Source organism: Arachis hypogaea, chromosome 12 (genome assembly GCF_003086295.3).
Source record: "Arachis hypogaea cultivar Tifrunner chromosome 12, arahy.Tifrunner.gnm2.J5K5, whole genome shotgun sequence".
NCBI lineage: Eukaryota > Viridiplantae > Streptophyta > Magnoliopsida > Fabales > Fabaceae > Arachis > Arachis hypogaea.
The window spans coordinates 40,186,074-40,207,544 of NC_092047.1; the positions used below are offsets into that span (position 1 = coordinate 40,186,074).

General features: G+C 39.3%; 1 protein-coding gene and 1 non-coding gene across 2 annotated transcripts; both read right to left on the bottom strand.

Moving 5' to 3' along the window:
- Positions 1-3,773: 3,773 nt before the first annotated feature.
- Positions 3,774-5,327, bottom strand: LOC112729991 (uncharacterized). Its single transcript, XM_025780114.1, has one exon. The coding sequence runs from the start codon at positions 5,325-5,327 to the stop codon at positions 3,774-3,776; it is 1,554 nt and encodes a 517-aa protein (XP_025635899.1).
- Positions 5,328-9,854: 4,527 nt separating this feature from the next.
- LOC112730819 (small nucleolar RNA R71) lies at positions 9,855-9,958 on the bottom strand. The gene has a single exon (XR_003166627.1). It is a non-coding gene; the product is annotated as a small nucleolar RNA R71 (small nucleolar RNA).
- Positions 9,959-21,471: the final 11,513 nt, after the last annotated feature.

The following is a 21,471-nucleotide window of genomic DNA, read 5'->3' on the forward strand; positions in this document are numbered from 1 at the left end:
CTAATTACCATGAATTTAATGGCCAATCCAGCCAAAGAGGTCAAAAGCACCCAAAACTCAAAGCAAAATCTAAAGAGGGGTGTTTTTCTACCACACAATCAATTCATTCATGGGAAAATCAATGCAAGCTTTCATGAACAAATTGTCCAAGGTATTCACAATTAGGTCTAATCGATTAAAATTATAGCTAAACAATTGCAAACCAATCAAGAGTTCAAGAATTATATACAAAAAGGGTAAAATGATAGGTCTCACCATGGTGGGGTGTCTCCCACCTAGCACTTTTGTTTAACGTCCTTAAGTTGGACTTTTATTAGCTCCTTGTTCTTTGCCAAGGGGTGCATCTTCCAAGAGGAATACCTCAATCTCTTTGTTACTCTTCATTCGCTCACCATGATATGACTTGAGACAGTGCCCATTGACCTTGAAGATATCCGCACTTGAGGGATGGCGCAATTCGTAAACCCCATAGGGTTCCACTTTCACTACTTGATATGGGCCTTCCCATTTCGATCTTAGTTTTTCGGGCAATAATCTCAACCTAGAATTGTAAATTAGGACTAGATCACCGGCCTTAAATTCTTTGCCTCTTATGTTCTTATCATGCACGACTTTCATTTTCTCCTTGTAAAGTCTTGAGTTCTCATAAACTTCAAGCCTCAAACATTCCAACTCTGCCAGTTGTAGCTTCCTTTCAACCCCGACTCCACCCAAACTTGGATTGCATTCCTTGATGGCTCAATAAGCCCTGTGCTCTATTTCCACTGGTAAGTGGCAAGCTTTGCCATATACCAACCGAAAGGGACTCATGCCAATTGGCATTTTGTATGCCGTTCGGTAGGCCCATAATGCATCGTTGAGCTTGGTACTCCAATCTTTTTTATTGGGTTTCACAATCCTTTCCAAGATGCATTTAATTTCCCGATTGGAAACTTTGGCTTGGCCATTTGTTTGTGGGTGGTAGGCCGTGGCTACCTTATGCATGATGCTATATTTCTTTATGAGCCCTTCCATTCTTTTGTTGCAAAAATGGGAACCTTGGTCGCTCACGATTGCTCGTGGCGACCCAAATCTACAAATGATATTGTTTCTCACAAAAGAAATGACGTCATTAGCATCATCCGTCCGGGTGGGTATCGCTTCCACGCATTTGGACACATAATCAATGGCAAGTAGAATGTAGAGGAAGTCATTAGAGTTTGGGAATGGCCGCATGAAGTCTATTCCCCACACATCAAAGATTTCACAAATTAGCATGGTTTGTTGGGGAATTTCATCCTTCTTGGATATATTGCCAAATCTAATGTATTGAGAATAAGATTTACAAAATTGAGAGGAGTCTTTGAAAAGCGTTGGCCACCAAAAGCCACAATCTAGGATTTTCTTTGCCGTTCTTTGAGGTCCAAAATGGCCTCCTCCTTCGGAGGAGTGGCAAGCTTCCAAGATTGAGCGGAATTCGGTTTGTGGAATGCACCGCCGAATCACTTGATCCACCCCACATCTCCAAAGGTATGGGTCATCCCATACATAGTATTTGGATTCATTTTTTAGCTTATCCCTTTGATGTTTGGAGAGATTAGGAGGGAAGGAGCGAGATACCAAGTAATTGGCGATTGGTACATACCAAGGAATGGTTTTTGAGATTGCATGCAAGCCCTCGAAGGGAAAAAAATCATTAATAGGAGTGGTATCTCCTTTTGTGTGTTCAAGGTGACTTAAGTGGTCCGCCACTAGGTTTTGCGTACCACTCCTATCCTTGATTTCCAAGTCAAATTCTTGCAACAATAAAACCCATCTAATCAATCTCGGTTTAGATTCCTTCTTAGCCAACAAATACTTTAATGCCGCATGATCCAAGTTCACTACCACCTTTGAACCTAGTAAATAAGCTCGGAACTTGTCCAAGACAAAAACTATGGCCAAAAGTTATTTTTCGGTGGTAGTGTAGTTGGATTGGGCTCCATCTAGTGTTTTGGATGCATAGGCTATGACATATGGAATCTTACCCTCGTGTTGTGCTAACGCGGCTCCCACGGCAAAGTTTGAAGCATCACACATTATTTCGAATGGCCGACTCCAATCCGGCCCTCGCACGATGGGAGCTTGGGTCAATGCTACCTTCAGCTTGTCAAAAGCCTCCATGCATTCCTTGCTCAAACAAACTCAATGTCCTTTTGTAACAATCTCGACAGAGGCAATGCGACCTTACTAAAATCCTTTATGAATCTCCGATAAAATCCTGCATGTCCAAGGAAAGAACGGACTTCCCTCTCGGAGGAGGGGTAAGGCAAGCTAGATATCACATTAATCTTTGCTGGATCTACAGAAATACTATCTTTGGAAATAATATATCTTAAAACAATCCCTTGCCTAACCATGAAATGGCACTTCTCAAAATTCAAGACAAGGTTAGTTTTAGTACACCTTTTCAAAAATTTTTCAAGATTGTCTAAGCAATGATCAAAAGAATCACCATATACCGTGAAGTCGTCCATGAATACCTTCATGCATTGCTCTAGAAAATTCGCAAATATGCTCATCATGCACCTTTGGAAAGTTGCCGGTGCATTGCATAAGCCAAACGGCATTCGCTTGTAGGCATAAGTTCCAAAAGGGCAAGTAAATGTTGTTTTTTCTTGGTCCTCTAGAGCAATGTGTATTTGGAAGTACCCCGAATAGCCATCTAGAAAGCAATAATGAGATTTACCGGATAATCGATCGAGCATTTGATCGATAAACGGAAGTGGAAAATGATCATTTCTAGTGGCCGCGTTCAACCTTCGGTAGTCGATACATACCTGCCAAGAGTTTTGCACCCGTGTTGCGATGAGCTCCCCACTTTCATTTTTTATTGTGGTTACTCCAGACTTCTTTGGCACGACTTGAACAGGACTCACCCATTCACTATCCGAAATGGGGTAAATGATGTCCGCTTCGAGTAACCGTGTTACTTCTTTCTTGACAACCTCCAAAATGGTAGGATTCAATCACCTTTGAGGTTGTCTCACAGGTCTAGCTTCTTCTTCCAAAAAAATCCGGTGTTCGCACACTTGGGGGGCTTATCCCCACTAGATCCGCCAAGCTCCACCCTATTTCCCTCTTGTTCTTCCTCAAAACACGTAGCAACTTCTCTTCTTGTTGAGGATTTAGTTCCCTTGCTATGATCACCGGGAACTTGTGGGCTTCATCAAGATATGAGTACTTTAGGTGGGGCGGTAGTGGTTTCAATTCTAGCTTTTGCTCTTGGCTTGTCATTTGAACTTCTTCACTTGGACCTTCACTATTTTCTTCAACCACATGTTTCTCATCTAGCTTTGCACCGTGCACTTCAGCCACAATGTTATCAATTAGATCACACCGGAATATGGAGTGGTTCTTCGATGGGTGCTTCATTGCCTCTTCTAAGCTAAAACTTACAACTCTCCCATCTATCTCAAATTAGTAGGTTCCCGAGTAGACATCCAACTTGAATCTAGAGGTCCTCAAGAACGGTCTCCCAAGTAGGATAGACGATGCCCTCTCGAATTCACTTGGTGGCATCTCAATGATATGGAAATCAATTGGGAATATCAAACCCTTGATGTTGACCAACACATCTTCCGCAATACCCGCTACGGTTATTATTCTCTTGTCTGCCAAGACAAACCTAGCCGCCGACCGCTTCAACAGTGGGAGCTTCAATAGATGATAAACGGAAAGGGGCATAATACTAATGCATGCACCAAGGTCACACATGCAATCAATGAATTGGACTCCATCAATGACACAAGTGACTAAGCAAGGACCCGAATCATCACACTTTTCTGGAATGGCCCCATTAAAGCCGAAATGGAACTTCCCAATGGAATGGTTTCCAACTCATGAATTCTATCTTTGTTCATACACAAGTCCATAAGAAATTTCGCATATTTAGGCACTTGATGTATAGCATCGAAGAGAGGGATAGTTACCTCTACTTTCTTGAACATCTCTACCATTTTCGGGTCAAGCTCCATACGCTTCTTAGCCTTCTTTGCCAATGTTGGAAATGGGATAGGTTGTGCCACTTCCTCTAAGACTTGCTCTTTTCTAGGGACTTCACTCCTTGGTTGAAGATCTTCATCTTCAATTTCTACATGTGCTTCTTCCTCTTCTATTTCTTCTATCTCAACTCCATCTTTCTCTTGAGCAACTATCAATGGGCTCGATGCCTTTGAGTCCCTCTCTTTCAATTGAGTTTCGGACCTCAAGGTTACAGCGTTGATACCATCCTTGGGGTTGGGTAGAGGTTGTGAGGGTATGGCACTAGGATTTGGAGTTTGAGGAGTGGAAGTGGAAGGAGGCTCCATGCGAGAAATGAGAGCTTGAAAGGTGGAAATGAGACCATTGATACTTGAGTTGAGTGTGTTTTGGAGATCTTTTTGTCCTTGGAGTATGGACCGGAGTGTGTTATTTTGAGTAGGAGATGTGGAAGGGTATGTGATTTGTGGTGCTTGGTGTTGGTTGGGTTGAGGTAGTTGTCTATAAGGTGGTATGTAAGCTTGATAGCTCCTTCCTTGATTCGGTTGTTGGTTCGGAGGGTTTTGTGAGTATCGGTTTTGTGAAGTGTTGTTGTTCCATCTTTGGTTGCCTCCATTGTCCCTACCCCCTTGTTCATAATTGTCCCTCCAACCTTGATTAGAGTTGTTACTCCCTTGGTTATAATTGCCTCCATGTTGAGGGTACCCTTGATTATAATTTCTCCCTTGTGAATGGTATCCTTGATTAGCACGTTCATAGTAGGGGCGATCATAAAAGTTGTGGGTAGCTGCTATGGTGTTATCTTCTTGGAGACTCGGACACTCGTCCGTGTAGTGGGAGTAGCATGAACAAATGCCGCACACTTTTTGGGGGACCAATTGTTGACATTGTTGGTGTTGAGGAGGTAGTGGTTGTTGCTGGGATGGAGGTTGTTGTTGATTCACTTGGAGTTGCTTTAGAAGGCTTGTCATCTCACACAAGGTCTTAGTAATGGTAGCGATCTCGCCACTTGAAGAGACTTCATTCACGCTCTTTGGACGGTTGACTCTCCATCTAGCATGTTGAGTGGATTCGGCCAAGTCGGCAATGAGTTGACATGCCTCCTCCGCCGTTCTATACTTAGACAAAGAACCATTGCTTGAGGCATCCAATAGATTCCTATCTTGCTCTCTCATTCCTTGGCACACATAGCCAAGCAATACTTGAGTGTCGAGCGTGTGGTTCAGACATGAATCAAGGAGTTTGTGGAACCGCTCCCAATATTCATATAGAGTTTTTATCTCGCCTTGTACAATATATGAGATCTCCTTCCTTAGCTTGTCCGTCATTTCTCTGGGCATGAACTTATCAAGGAACCCTCTTCTAAGCAAATCCCAATCGGACACAACATTGCTAGTTAAGGTATAGAACCACTCATTGTCTCATCCCTCAAGAGAGAAAGGGAAGGCAAACAACCATATAGCCACTTCATCGGACCCTTCCCGCTTAGTAGTTGAGCATACACCATGAAAATCCTTGAGGTGTCTAATTGGATCTTGTGCGGGAAGTCCATGGAACTTTGGTAAGAGATTGATGAGAGCGGTCTTGAGTTCAAAGTTTGCATTCAAGTTAGGATGAAGCACATGAAGAGGTTGGAGAACAAAATCCGGTGCACTCGCTTCCTTGAGAGTAACTCTCCTTGGAGCATCCATGTTGTCAAGACCTAGATCAAAAGAAGAACTATTAGTAGTATCTACGGAAGAGTTATTAGTGCCTTCATTGGATGACGATGATGTGGTTGGTGAATTGGTAAGAACCTTTTCACTTTCCTCAAAGGCTAACCGCCTCTGAGCTTGCCTAATATGAAGCAAAGTTCTTTCCATTTCCGAATCAAAGGGTGCTAAGCTTGGATTTGGTAGTGAACGCGTCATACAATGAAGGAGAAAAGAAGCTCATGACATCAATTAGTATCTAAGCAAAATCTAGCCCTATGTAACAATCAAACAAACAATCAATCAAGAGATAAATGCAAATATTCACATATTAACATATTTACACTAACTAATAGAATGGCACACATAAGCAACTGATGAGCGGATAATTTATACGCTTTTTGGCATTGTTTTTACATAGTTTTCAGTATGATTTAGTTAGTTTTTAGTATATTTTTATTAGTTTTTAAATAAAAATCACATTTCTGGACTTTACTATGAGTTTGTGTGTTTTTCTGTGATTTCAGGTATTTTCTGGCTGAAATTGAGGGACCTGAGCAAAAATCAGATTCAGAGGTTGAAGAAGGACTGCAGATGCTGTTGGATTCTGACCTCCCTGCACTCAAAGTGGATTTTCTAGAGCTACAAAACTCCAAATGGTGCGCTCTCAATTGCGTTGGAAAGTAGACATCCAGGGCTTTCCAGAAATATATAATAGTTCATACTTTGATTAAGAATAGATGATGTAAACTGGCATTGAACGCCAGTTCCATGCTACATTCTAGAGTCAAACGCCAAAAACAGGTTGCAAAGTGGAGTTAAACGCCAGAAACAGGTTACAAACTGGCGTTCAACTCCAAGAAAGACCTCTACACGTGTAAAGCTCAATGCTCAGCCCAAGCACACACCATGTGGGCCCCGGAAGTGGATTTCTGCATCATTTACTCATTTTTGTAAACCCTAGTAACTAGTTTAGTATAAATAGGACTTTTTACTATCTTTGTAAGGGATCTTTGATCAGTTTTATGCTATCTTAGACTTTCATGGGGGCTAGCCATTCGGCCATGCCTGGACTATTATCACTTATGTATTTTCAAACGGTAGAGTTTCTACACACCATAGATTAAGGTGTGGAGCTCTGCTGTTCCTCATGAATTAATACAAAGTACTACTGTTTTTCTATTCAATTCAAGATTATTCCTATTCTAAGATATCCATTCGCACCCAAAAACATGATGAATGTGATGATTATGTGACGCTCATCATCATTCTCAGTTATGAACGCGTGCCTGACAAACACTTCCGTTCTACATGCAAACAAGCTAGAATGAATATCTCTTAGATATCTGATACAGAGGACCGAGTCCGAGATATTAGAATCTTCGTGGTATAAGTTAGAACCCATGGATGGCCATTCTTGAGATCCGAAAAGTCTAAACCTTGTCTGTGTTATTCCAAGTAGGATCTGGGAAGGGATGGCTGTGATGAGCTTCAAACTCGCGAGTACTGGGCGTAGTGACAGAAGCAAAAGGATAGTAAATCCTATTCCAGTATGATCGAGAACCGATAGATGATTAGCCATGCAGTGACAGCGCATTGGACCATTTTCACAGAGAGGATGGGATGTAGCCATTGACAACGGTGATGCCCTACATAAAGCTTGCCATGGAAAGGAGTAGGAATGGTTGGATGAAGACAGCAGGAAAGCAGAGGTTCAGAGGAACGAAAGCATCTCTATACGCTTATCTAAAATTCTCACCAATGAATTACATCTTTTAATTATTAAAACTCTATAACCATTTGAATCCACCTGACTGAGATTTACAAGGTGACCATAGCTTGCTTCAAGCCGACAATCTCCATGGGATCGACCCTTACTCACATAAGGTTTATTACTTGGACGACCCAGTGCACTTGCTGGTCAGTTGTGCGAAGTTGTGACAAAAAATTAAGATTATGAACGTGCGTATAAATTTTTTAGCGCCATTACCAAGGAATAGAACCATCACGATTTCTGCGCACCAAGTTTTTGGCGCCGTTGCCAGGGATTGTTCAAGTTTGGACAACTGACGGTTCATCTTGTTGCTCAGATTAGGTAAATTTATTTTAATTTTAACCTTTTTGTTTTTATTATTCTTATTTTCAAAAAATCCAAAAAAAATATATTTTTGAGTTTCTTGTTTGAGTCTAGAGTCAAGTTTTAAGTTTGATGTCAATTGCATCTTTTTAATTTTCTAAAAATTAATTTCAAAAATTTCATGCATTGCATTCTTCATGATCTTCAAGTTGTTCTTGGCCAGTCTTCTTGTTTGATCTTCATATTTTCTTGTTTTGTGTTTTTTCTTGTTTTTCATATGCATTTTCGATTTGTTAGTGGCTAAAGTTTGATAATTTTTAAGTTTGGTGCCTTGTATGTTTTTATTTTCTTGAAAATTTTTCAAAAATAAGTCTTGATGTTCATCTTGACATTCAAAGTGTTCTTGGTGTTCATCTTGACATTCATAGTGTTTTTACATGCATTTTTGGTTTTGATCTTAATTCTTCATGTTTTGTTTCATTCTTGCTGTTTAATGAAAAAAAAAGAGAGAGAAAAACATCAAAAAGATATCTTTTCCTTTATTCTCTTTCATCATTAAAAATTCAAAAATAATATATATATATATATATATATATATATATATATATATATATATATATATCTTTCCCTTTTTCACTCATAAATTTCCAAAATTTGAGTTGACTTTTTCAAAAAATTTTAAAATTTAGTTGTTTCTTATGAGTCAAATCAAATTTTCAATTTAAAAATTCTATCTTTTTCAAATATTTTTCAAAAATCAAATCTTTTTTCACTTTTTCTTTCATAATTTCGAAAATTTCAATTTGATTTTCAAAATCTTTTTCTTATTTCTATTTTATATTTTCAAAGTTAATGCTAACAATTAATGTGATTGATTCAAAAATTTTAAAAGTTTTTTACTTGCCTCTTAAGAAAGGTTCAATCTTTAATTTTTAAATCATATCTTTTTAGTTTCTTGTTAGTCAAGTAATCAACTTTAATTTTCAAAATCAAATCTTTTTAAATTTCTTTTTCAAATCTTTTTCAAAATAAGTTTCAACTACATCTTTTTCAAAACCAATTTCAAAATCTTTTCTAACTTCTTTTCTAACCTCTTATCTTTTTAATTTGATTTTCAAATCTTTTTCAATCAATCTTATCTTTTTGTTTCAATCATATCTTTTTCAAAACTACCTAACTAACTCTCTAATTTTCGAAAATCACCTTCCTTTTTTTCAAAATTTCTTTTTAATTAACTAATTGAATTAAATTTTAATTTAATTTCAATTTTCTTTTTCTAAATTTTTGAATTTCAATTTTAATTTTAAATTAAAACCAAAACTATTTTTCTTTTCTTTTCAATTATTTTTGAATTCTTCTCCTTCATCTCCTTCTATTTATTTATTCATCTACTAACACTTCTCTTCCTCCCAAAATTCGAACACCATCTTCCTCTCTTTGTTCGAGTTTTTCTCTTCTCCTTCTTACATTCTTCTCTTCTTATACTCACATAAAGGAATCTCTATACTGTGACATAGAGGATTCCATATTTTCTTTTGTGTTCTCTTCTTTTTCATATGAGCAAGAACAAGGATAAGAATATTCTTGTTGAAGCTGATCCTGAACCTGAAAGGACTCTGAAGAGGAAGCTAAGGGAAGCCAAAGCACAACTCTCAGGAGAAAATTTGACAGAAATTTTCGAAAAAGAAGAAAACATGGCCAAAAATAATAACAATGCAAGGAAGATGCTTGGTGACTTTACTGCACCAAATTCCAATTTATATGGAAGAAGCATCTCAATTCCTGCCATTGGAGCAAACAACTTTGAGCTTAAACCTCAATTAGTTTCTCTGATGCAACAGAATTGCAAGTTTCATGGACTTCCATCAGAAGATCCTTTTCAGTTCTTAACTTAATTCTTGCAAATCTGTGATAATGTTAAGACTAATGGGGTTGATCCTGAGGTCTACAGGCTTATGCTTTTCCCATTTGCTGTAAGAGACAGAGCTAGAATTTGGTTGGACTCTCAACCTAAAGACAGCCTGAACTCTTGGGATAAGCTGGTCACGGCTTTCTTAGCCAAGTTCTTTCCTCCTCAAAAGCTTAGCAGGCTTAGAGTGGATGTTCAAACCTTCAGACAAAAGGAAGGTGAATCCCTCTATGAAGCTTGGGAGAGATACAAGGAACTGACCAAAAGGTGTCATTCTGACATGCTTTCAGAATGGACCATCCTAGATATCTTCTATGATGGTCTGTTTGAACTATCTAAGATGTCATTGGACCATTTTGCAGGTGGATCCATTCACCTAAAGAAAACACCTGCAGAAGCTTAAAAACTCATTGACATGGTTGCAAATAACCAGTTCATGTACACTTCTGAAAGGAATCCTGTGAATAATGGGACCCTTATGAGGAAGGGAGTTCTTGAAATTGATACTCTGAATGCCATATTGGCTCAGAATAAAATATTGACTCAGCAAGTCAATATGATCTCTCAGAGTCTGAATGGATTGAAGGAATCATCCAACAGTACTAAAGAGGCATCTTCTGAAGAAGAAGCTTATGATCCTGAGAACCTTGCAATAGCAGAGGTAAATTACATGGGTGAACCCTATGGAAACACTTATAATCCCTCATGGAGAAATCATCCAAATTTCTCATAGAAGGATCAACAAAAGCCTCAACAAGGCTTTAATAATGGTGGAAGAAACAGGTTTAGCAATAGCAAGCCTTTTCCATCATCCACTCAGCAACAGACAGAGAATTCTGAGCAGAATCCATCTAGCTTAGCAAATATAGTCTCTGATCTATCTAAGGCCACTTTAAGTTTCATGAATAAAACAAGGTCCTCCATTAGAAATTTGGAGGCACAAGTGGGCCAGCTAAGTAAAAGGGTCACTAAAACCACTCCTAGTACTCTCCCTAGCAATACAGAAGAGAATCCAAAAAGAGAGTGCAAGGTCATTGAATTAACCATCATGGCCGAACCTACAAGGGAGGGAGAGGACGTGAATCCCAGTGAGGAAGACCTCCTGGGACGTCCAGTGATCAATAAGGAGTGTCTCTCTGAGGAACCAAAGGAATCTGAGGCTCATCTAGAGACCACAGAGATTCCTTTGAACCTCCTTATGCCATTCATGAGCTCTAATGAGTATTCTTCTTCTGAAGATAATGAAGATGTTACTGAAGAGCAAGTTGCCAAGTACCTTGGTGCAATCATGAAGCTGAATGCCAAATTATTTGGTAATGAGACTTGGGAAGATGAACCTCCCTTGCTCATCAATGAACTAAGTGATCTGGATCAACTGAGATTGCCTCAAAAGAAACAGGATCCTGGAAAGTTCTTAATACCTTGTACCATAGGCACCATAACCTTTGAGAAGGCTCTATGTGACCTTGGATTAGGGATAAACCTCATGCCACTCTCTGTAATGGAGAAACTGGGAATCTTTGAGGTGCAAGCTGCCAGAATCTCATTAGAGATGGCAGACAACTCCAGAAAACAGGCTTATAGACAAGTAGAGGACGTGCTAGTAAAGGTTGAAGGCCTTTACATCCCTGCTGATTTTATAATCCTGGATACTGGGAAGGATGAGGATGAATCCATCATCCTTGGAAGACCTTTCCTAGCCACAGCAAGGGATGTGATTGATGTGGACAGAGGAGAATTGATCCTTCAACTGAATGAGGATAACCTTGTGTTTAAAACTCAAAGATCTCCTTCTGTAACCATGGAGAGGAAGCATGAAAGGCTTCTCTCACTGCAGAGTCAACCAAAGCCCCCACAGTCAAACTCTAAGTTTGGTGTTGGGAGGTTCCAACAATGCTCTGAACATCTGTGAGGCTCCATGAGAGCTCACTGTCAAGCTATTGACATTAAAGAAGTACTTGTTGGGAGGCAACCCAATGTTATCTAATTATATTCATTTATTTTCTATTGTTATTTTCTGTTTTCTTTAGGTTGATGATCATGTGAACTCATAAAAACTACTGAAAAATAAAAAACAAAATGAAAAATAGCAGAAGAAATAGCACACCCTGGAGGAGAGCAGTCTGGCGTTTAAACGCCAGAAACAAGCATCTGTCTGGCGTTTAACGCCAGAAATAGGCACCAAGCTGGCGTTTAATGCCAGAAACAAGCATCTTCCTGGCGTTAAATGCCAGAACAGAGCATGGAAGTGGTGTTTAATGCCAGAAACAGGCAGCAGTCTGGCGTTAAACGCCAGGATTGCATGTATAGGGCGTTTTACACGTCTAAAGGGTACAGGGATCAAAAATCCTTGACACCTCAGGATCTGTGGACCCCACCAGATCCCCACCTAACCCTATTCTGTCCTCTTCATACCTTTTCATAATTCTCTTCCCCAAATGCCCTTCACCAATCACTTCAATCACTCTTCCCCATAAACCCCACCTACCTTCAAAGTCAAAATATTTTCCCTCCCAAACCCAACCCTAAATGGCTGAACCCTAAACCCCTCCCCACTTCTATATAAACCCCTCATTCCTTCTTCTATTTCACACAACACAACCCTCTCTTCTTCCACTTGGCCGAAACCTACTCTCTCTCCCTCTCCTCCATTTCTCTTCTTCTTCTACTTCTTTCTTTCTTCTTTTGCTCGGGGACGAGCAAACACTTTAAGTTTGGTGTGGTAAAAGCATTGCTTTTTGTTTTTTCATAACTATTTATGGCACCTAAGGCCAGAGAAACCTCTAGAAAGAGGAAAGGGAAGGCAATTGCTTCCACCTCTGAGTCATAGGAGATGGAGAGATTCATCTCAAAGGTCCATCAAGACCACTTCTATGAAGTTGTGGCCAAGAAGAAAGTGATCCCTGAGGTTCCTTTCAAGCTCAAGAAGAATGAGTATCCGGAGATCTGACTTGAAATTCAAAGAAGAGGTTGGAAAGTTCTCACCAACTCCATTCAACAAGTCGGGATCCTAATGGTTCAAGAGCCCTATGCAAACGCATGGATCACAAGGAACCATGATCAAAGTGTGAACCCAAATCCAAAGCATTGGCTTACTATGGTTTGGGGAAAATACTTAGATTTCAATCTGGAAAATGTAAGGCTGGCGTTCAACTTGCCAATGATGGATGAGAACGCACGCCCCTACACAAGAAGGGTCAACTTTGATCAAAGGTTGGACCAAGTCCTCATAGACATATGTGAGGAAGGAGCTCAATGGAAAATTGACTCAAGAGGCAAGCCGGTTCAACTAAGAAGGCATGACCTCAAACAAGTAGCTAGGAGATGGCTAGAGTTCATTCAACGCTCAATCATTCCTACTAGTAACCGGTCTGAAGTTACTATAGACCGGGCCATCATGATCCATAGTATCATGATTGGAGAGGAGGTGGAAGTTCATGAGATTATACCTCAAGAACTTTACAAGGTCGCTGACAAGTCCTCCACTTGGGCAAGGTTAGCCTTTCCTCACCTCATATGCCACCTCTGCAATTCATCTGGAATTGACATAGAGGGAGATATCCTCATTGAAGAGGATAAGCCCATCACTAGGAAAAGAATGGAGCAAACAAGAGATCATGGACCTCAACATGAGCATGAGGAGATTCCTCACCATGAAATCCCTGAGATGTCTCAAGGGATGCACTTTCCTCCACAAAACTATTGGGAGCAAATCAACACCTCCCTAGGAGAATTAAGTTCTAATATGGGATAACTAAGGGTGGAGCACCGAGAGCACACCATCATCCTTCATGAGATTAGAGAAGATCAAAGAGCTATGAGGGAGGATCAACAAAGACAAGGAAGAGACATAAAGGAGCTCAAAAGCACCATTGGTTCTTCAAGAAGAGGAAGATGCCACCCTCACTAAGGTGGACTCATTCCTTAATCTCCTTGTTTATTTATTTTCCTTTTTTCGATTTTTGAGCTTTATGCTTATTTATATTTGTGTCTTATTACATAATCACTAGTGTCTAAGTATTTATGCCTTAAAGTTATGAATATGAATCCATCACCTCTCTTGAATGAAAAATGTTTTAATTACAAAAGAACAAGAAGTACATGGTTTCGAATTCATCCTTGAAACTAGTTTAATTATTTTGATGTGGTGGCAATACTTTTTGTTTTCTGAATGAATGCTTGAACAGTGCATATGTCTTTTGAAGTTGTTGTTTATGAATGTTAAATATGTTGGCTCTTGAAAGAATGATGAAAAGGAGACATGTTATTTGATAATCTGAAAAATCATAAAAATGATTCTTGAAGCAAGAAAAAGCAGTGAATACAAAAGCTTGCGAAAAAAATGGCGAAAAAAGAGAAAGAGAAAAAGAAAAAGCAAGCAGAAAAAGCCAAAAGCTCTTTAAACCAAAAGGCAAGAGCAAAAAGCCAATAGCCCTTAAAACCAAAAGGCAAGGGTAATAAAAAAGGACCAAAGGCTTTGAGCATCAGTGGATAGAAGGGCCTAAAGGAATAAAATCCTGGCCTAAGCGGCTAAACCAAGCTGTCCCTAACCATGTGCTTGTGGCGTGAAGGTGTCAAGTAAAAACTTGAGACTGAGCGGTTAAAGTCGAGGTCCAAAGCAAAAACAGAGTGTGCTTAAGAAGGACACCTCTAATTGGGGACTTTAGCAAAGCTGAGTCACAATCTGAAAAGATTCACCCAATTATGTGTTTGTGGCATTTATGTATCCGGTGGTAATACTGGAAAACAAAGTGCTTAGGGCCACGGCCAAGACTCATAAAGTAGCTGTGTTGAAGAATCAACATACTTAATTAGGAGAATCAATAACACTATCTGAATTCTAAGTTCCAATAGATGCCAATCATTCTAAACCTCAATGGATAAAGCGAGATGCCAAAACTATTCAAGAGGCAAAAAGCTACAAGTCCCGCTCATCTGATTGGAACTAAGTTTCATTGATATTTTGAAATTTATAGTATATTCTCTTCTTTTTATCCTATTTGATTTTCAGTTGCTTGGGGACAAGCAATAATTTAAGTTTGGTGTTGTGATGAGTGGATAATTAATACGCTTTTTGACATTGTTTTTAAATAGTTTTCAGTATGATTTAGTTAGTTTTTAGTATATTTTTATTAGTTTTTAAATAAAAATCACATTTCTGGACTTTACTATGAGTTTATGTGTTTTTCTGTGATTTCAGGTATTTTCTGGCTGAAATTGAGGGACCTGAGCAAAAATCAGACTCAAAGGTTGAAGAAGGACTGCAGATGCTATTGGATTCTGACCTCCCTGCACTCAAAGTGGATTTTCTGGAGCTACAGAACTCCAAATGGCACACTCTCAATTGCGTTGGAAAGTAGACATCCAGGGATTTCCAGCAATATATAATAGTCCATACTTTGATTAAGGATAGATGACGTAAACTGGTGTTGAACGCCAGTTCCATGCTGCATTCTGGAGTCAAACGCCAGAAACAGGTTGCAAAGTGGAGTTCAACGCCAGAAACAGGTTACAAACTGGCGTTCAACTCCAAGAAAGACCTCTACATGTGTAAAGCTCAATGCTCAGCCCAAGCACATACCAGGTGGGCCCTGGAAGTGGATTTCTGCATCATTTACTCATTTCTGTAAACCCTAGTAACTAGTTTAGAATAAATTGGACTTTTTACTATCTTTGTAAGGGATCTTTGATTAGTTTTATGCTATCTTAGACTTTCATGGGGGCTGGCCATTCGACCATGCCTGGACCATTATCACTTATGTATTTTCAAACGGTAGAGTTTCTACACACCATAGATTAAGGTGTGGAGCTCTGCTGTTCCTCATGAATTAATACAAGTACTACTGTTTTTCTATTCAATTCAAGCTTATTCCTATTCTAAGATATCCATTCGCACCCAAGAACATGATGAATGTGATGATTATGTGACACTCATCATCATTCTCACTTATGAACGTGTGCATGACAAACACTTCTGTTCTACATGCAAACAAGCTAGAATGAATATCTCTTAGATATCTAATACAGAGGACCGAGTCCGAGATATTAGAATCTTCGTGGTATAAGTTAGAACCCATGGATGGCCATTCTTGAGATCCGAAAAGTCTAAACCTTGTTTGTTGGTGCACGAAATTGTGATCTCAGGCAATGGCGCCAAAAGCTCTGTACGCACATCTTAATAAATCGTTTTTCATTCACAACTTCGATACAACTAACCAGCAAGTGCACTGGGTCGTCCAAGTAATAAAACCTTACGTGAGTAAGGGTCGATCCCACGGAGATTGTTGGTATGAAGCAAGCTATGGTCATCTTGTAAATCTTAATCAGGCGGATAATAATTGATTATGGAGTTTTCGAAAATAAATAATAAATAGACAGAAAATAAAGATAGAAATACTTATGTATATCTTTGGTGAGAATTTCAGATAAGTGTATGGAGATGCTTTCGTCCCTTTGAACTTCTGCTTTCCTGCTGTCTTCATCCAATCAGTCCTACTCCTTTCCATGGCTGGCTTTATGTAAGGACATCACCATTGTCAATGGCTACTTTCATCCTCTCTGTGAAAATGGTCCGATGCACTGTCACTGCATGGCTAATCATCTGGAGGCATCACCGTGGTCAATGGCTGCATCCTATCCTCTTGTGAAAATGGTCCAAATGCTCTGTCACAGCACGGCTAATCATCTGAGGTTCTCGATCATACTGGAATAGGATTCACCCTCCTTTTGCGTCTGTCACTACGCCCAGCACTCGCGAGTTTGAAGTTCGTCACAGTCATTCAATCCCAGAGTCCTACTCGGAATACCACAGACAAGGTTTAGACTTTCCGGACTCTCATGAATGCCGCCATCAATCTAGCTTATACCACGAAGATTTTGACTAAGAGATCCAAGAGATACTCATTCAATCGAAGGTAGAACGGAAGTGGTTGTCAGGCACGCGTTCATAGGGAATGATGATGATTGTCACGTTCATCACATTCATGTTGAAGTGCGAATGAATATCTTAGAAGCAAAATAAGTTGAATTGAATATAAAACAGTAGTACTTTGCATTAAATCATGAGGAACAACAGAGCTCCACACCTTAATCTATGGAGTGTAGAAACTCTATCGTTGAAAAATACATAAGTGAATACAGGGTAAGCATGGCCGAATGGCCAGCCTCCCATGGAGGTCTAGAGATCTCTAAAAATGATCAAAAGATGATCCCCAGATCATAAGATGTCTAATACAATAGTAAAAAGTCCTATTTATACTAAACTAGTTACTAGGGTTTACAGAGATAAGTAATTGATGCATAAATCCACTTTCGGAGCCCACTTGGTGTGTGCTTGGGCTGAGCTTGAATGTTACACGTGCAGAGGCTCTTTCTGGAGTTGAACGCCAGGTTGTAACGTGTTTCTGGCGTTCAACTCTGGTTCGTGACGTGTTTCTGGCGTTTAACTCCAGACTGCAGCGTAGAACTGGCGTTCAACGCCCTTTTGCGTCGTCTAAACTTGGCCAAAGTATGGACTATTATATATTGCTGGAAGGCCCTGGATGCGGGTTGTGGTTCCTCAGCTGGGGCTCTTTTTGTTCCTTTCCTTGCTGTTGATTTGGGAATGGCTTTCTCTTTTCCTTTCTTGGTAGCCATCCTGAAAAAGGGAAGAGAAAGTAAATTAAATTTAAAAAGAGAGATATATAGCAAGGAAGACAACGAAAAAGGTGGTGATGGATGCACATTAAGATATAACTGACATTATCACATGCTCCCGAGTACATGTGAAAAGCCAACAATGGGAAATAGCTAGTGCATGTAAAGACAAGTGAATGCAAGGTGTTTATTGGCATGCCGGCAAAGGGCATGAGTAGCATAGACCAAGCAATACTTTGTAACAAACCATCACGTTTGTATTGACAATTAATTTCAATTAATACAATAGTAAAGCGAGTTTATGAAAAGCAAGCATTCAGAGTAGTAGGATAAAAGATACTGAAAAGCAGTGCACAATGCCATACGGGCGTTTTCACAAACACATAGCATGCATGTTAAATAATATGATGAAAATAATAAATTGAACATGCAAGCAATCCTTTAAAATATATATATATATATAATTGTCAAATAATTCCTCTAATAATCCACAAGTAAAATATAGAAATAATGACCCAAATAGATTTCTAACACCAATGAAAATAATGCAATGAATGAAAGTATGTAAATAAACTAAAATAAAATAAAAAGAAAAATAAGAGAGATGAGAAGGTAAAGAAGATAAGAAAGGAAGAAGAAAGAAATAAGAAAAGATAAGAAAAATAAGGATTAGAGAAGAAAAGATAAGAAATTTGGCTGATCTGGATAATCTGTGCGCCGCTTGTGACGCGGACGCATGAGTGACGCGATCGCGTGGTGCGCAAGAAGGTCAGGTGACGCGGACGCATGGGGCACGCGATCGCGTGACTTGATTTGTGCTAGTGGCGCGAGTGCAGCCTCGCGGTCGCACAACTCTCTGTTCAAAACTTAGTATTACCAAAATCCTGGGTGACGCGGTCGCGTGGTTGACGCGATCGCGCGGGTGGCCTTATTTCCAATATGACGCGGACGCGTGGGTGACGCGTTCGCGTGGGAGGGTTTGGGCTTCCAGCACAAGTCCAGCCCAACTCCAGCGCAACTTTCGGCCATGCACCCGGTTGACGTCGATTTTCAGGTCACGCGGCCGCGTGGGTGACGCGGTCGCGTGGGAGACCATTATTCCCAGGTGACGTGGACGCGTGGGGCATGCGTCTGCGTGGGTAGAATTGTGCCATTGGCATGCCTCCAGCAACGCTCCAGCGTGACTCTCTGTTCATTTTTATTTTCTCTTCTCTCCTTGCGAAGCGGACGCGTCGCTGATGCGGTCGCGTCGTGTTGCACTTTTTTTTTTAATCTGAAAAGATGCAGAATGCAGTGTTAATATGAATGTGATTCAAAACTCCAGGTTCAATATAATAAAATAAAATAAAACTCGAAAACAAATAAAACTAAATAAAAATGAAAAAGAACAATCATACCATGGTGGGTGTCTCCCACCTAGCACTTTTAGTTAGAGTCCTTAAGTTGGATATTTGGTGAGCTCCCTGTTATGGTGGCTTAAGCTTGTATTCATCCAGGAATCTCCACCAATGTTTGTATTTCCAGTAACCTCCGGGGTCCCAAACTAGGCGTAGAAAGCCTTCAAGTAAGTTAAAGCAAGTGACAAGAACCCAAGAGTGCTGATTTCTAGATTGGATTTCGGGGTCCCAAATCTTGCTTTTGCACCCGTCTTCTTGTTGATCATCATGATTCTATTCGGGTGGTAGGCAATCTGAATTCTCACTAAAGCGGCCAAACAACTTCCTAGACCCATTCAGTGGAGCTTTACACCAACCTTTACATTTAAACTTTAAGCTTTCAACCATAATGAACCTTGCAGGACAATTCTTACCACTGACCATTTTCCTCTTACTCTTAATGCCACAAAGAGCTCTAAGTTGACCATCCGTCTCCAGTAGCCCATATTCAAGTGGGATTAGAAAGCTATGGGATATGAATTTTACCCACTTGAATGTTGTGAAGGATGATGGCAACTTAGGGGGAGGGGTTTCCAACAACTTTGGCAAGGTAATTTCAAGCTCCACTCCCTTGTGCTCTTCTTTGACATCTTCTACCTCTTGATCAACCTCTACAAAATCTTTAACCATGATCTGCCTTGGAGGTTGTACGCTCTTCTCAACATCAACATCAAACACCGTGGAAGGAGGCTCTGTGACTGGACTTTCCAATGGAGGTACAGCATCTCTTAAGTCCGCAACCACTTCTTCCTTTTTAATAATTGCTGCTTTGTCCAGTTGTTTAAGTATAAAATCGTACTCATCCTCGATGTTTTTCTTTCTTGACAACTCCTTTCAACTATTCTTTCATCTTCAAGGGTCTCTCCTACCCTTACCCGTAGGGCCTCCTCTAGCTCTTTATGAAGTATGGATTCGCGAAGATGATTCCTTCTTTCCTGTTCTATATCAATAGCATAATTGGGACATCTTGCTCTTGGATTGATGGATGTGGGTGCTCTTCCATGGATGGTGGTGATGGGATGAGAAGATCTTTATGTGGTTGAAAAGGAAGTGCACTAGAGCTTGAGGGTTGATTATTGAAGGTATTTGGTGGTCTGATTTGGGTGAAGAGAGCTTATATAGTAGAGTTTAGATCGGCAAGTGCTTTCTCCATGGAGGTTTGGGGTAGATAGGAGGGTTCATTTGGTTCATAAGGTGGTTGGTATGGTGGATGAGGGTTAGGGTCATATGGAGGTGAGTGGTGGAAAAGGGCTTGTGAGTATGGTGGTCCCAAGTTGTGTTGAGGAGGTTCATAGGCATATGATGGTGGTTGTTGATAGTCCATTGGAGGTGGTTGTTGCCACGAGGGTTGATTAAATCCTTGTGCCTCCTCCCATATTCGATTGTTCCAAGCTTGATGCCTGTTCTCATTGTAATTTCTTCAACATAATTGTAACAAGACTCATAGCCAAAGGGGTGAGAGTTCATAGTAGCAATTAAAAATGAAAATAAAAATAAATTTAAATTAAAAGGTTATTTAAATTTTGAATTTTGAAATTTGAATTTTAAATTTTTGAAATTTGAATTTTGAAATTTGATTTTTTAAATTTTGAATTTTTGAATTTAATAAGGAAAGAGAAAAACAATAAAATGACACCAAACTTAAAAATTTTTAGATCAAAACGAAGAAAACAACTAAGAACAACTTGAAGGTCAAGATGAACACAAAGAACAACTTGAAGATCAAGATGAACACCAAAAATTTTTTTTTTGAAAAAAAAAATTTAATAATTAAATAAAAACCAATAACCTCTTAATTTATGAAAAAAAAAAGCAAAAATAAAAACAAAAAATAAAAACAAATAAACAAGCAAAAAGTAAAAATATTTACAATAACTAATAATAAGGCACACGTTTGCAATTCCCCGGCAACGGCGCCATTTTGACGTTAGGATTTTTTGCCAGTAAAGAATTTCATAAAAACAGTCGCGTTGTAGATATAGTCTCTAAACCGACAGAAATCCCTTCGTACAAACATTTTGGTTGTCACAAGTAACAAACCCCTTTGAAATTGATAACCGAGTATTCAAACCTCGGGTCGTCTTCTCAAGGAATTGCAGGGAAGTATGTTCTTATTATTGGTTATGAAGATTGTAAATTGGGGGTTTTGAAAGTAAGGTGGGAATATGTTATATGACAAGTAAAATAAAACAATAATAATAAAATCTCTTGGCAAGGTATAAGAAATTGGAAGTCCAGACTTAGTTATCCTTATCAATAACAATGAAAGTTGAATCTTAATTCCACTTAGTTAACCTTTACTAAAGCAAAGGAAAGTCAAGGGACAAATTAGTTTGATCTTCGAATCCTATTTATTTCCTAAGAAAAGATTGGGATTATTGAAGTTCAACTCAATTGGCAAGATAACAATTAACAATTATGCTATTAAGTTGGATAATTCCTGAGTTACTGATTTCTTAACCAAGACCAAAAGGGGAAAAGTAAATCTGCTGGAATAAGAATGCCTTCAGATGGGAAGCAATAATCATGTAAATAAAAGAGAGCAATAATAACTGAAATACTTCAAATAACATTAATTCAAGTAATCTGGAACAGTTCATAAACTAAATTGGGAAAATAAATAAAAATAAAGAACCTGGGATTGAGAGTTACTCCTAATACTAAGAGAAGTCCTAAATCCTAAGAGAGAGGAGAGAACCTCTCTCCAAACTAAATCTAAATCAT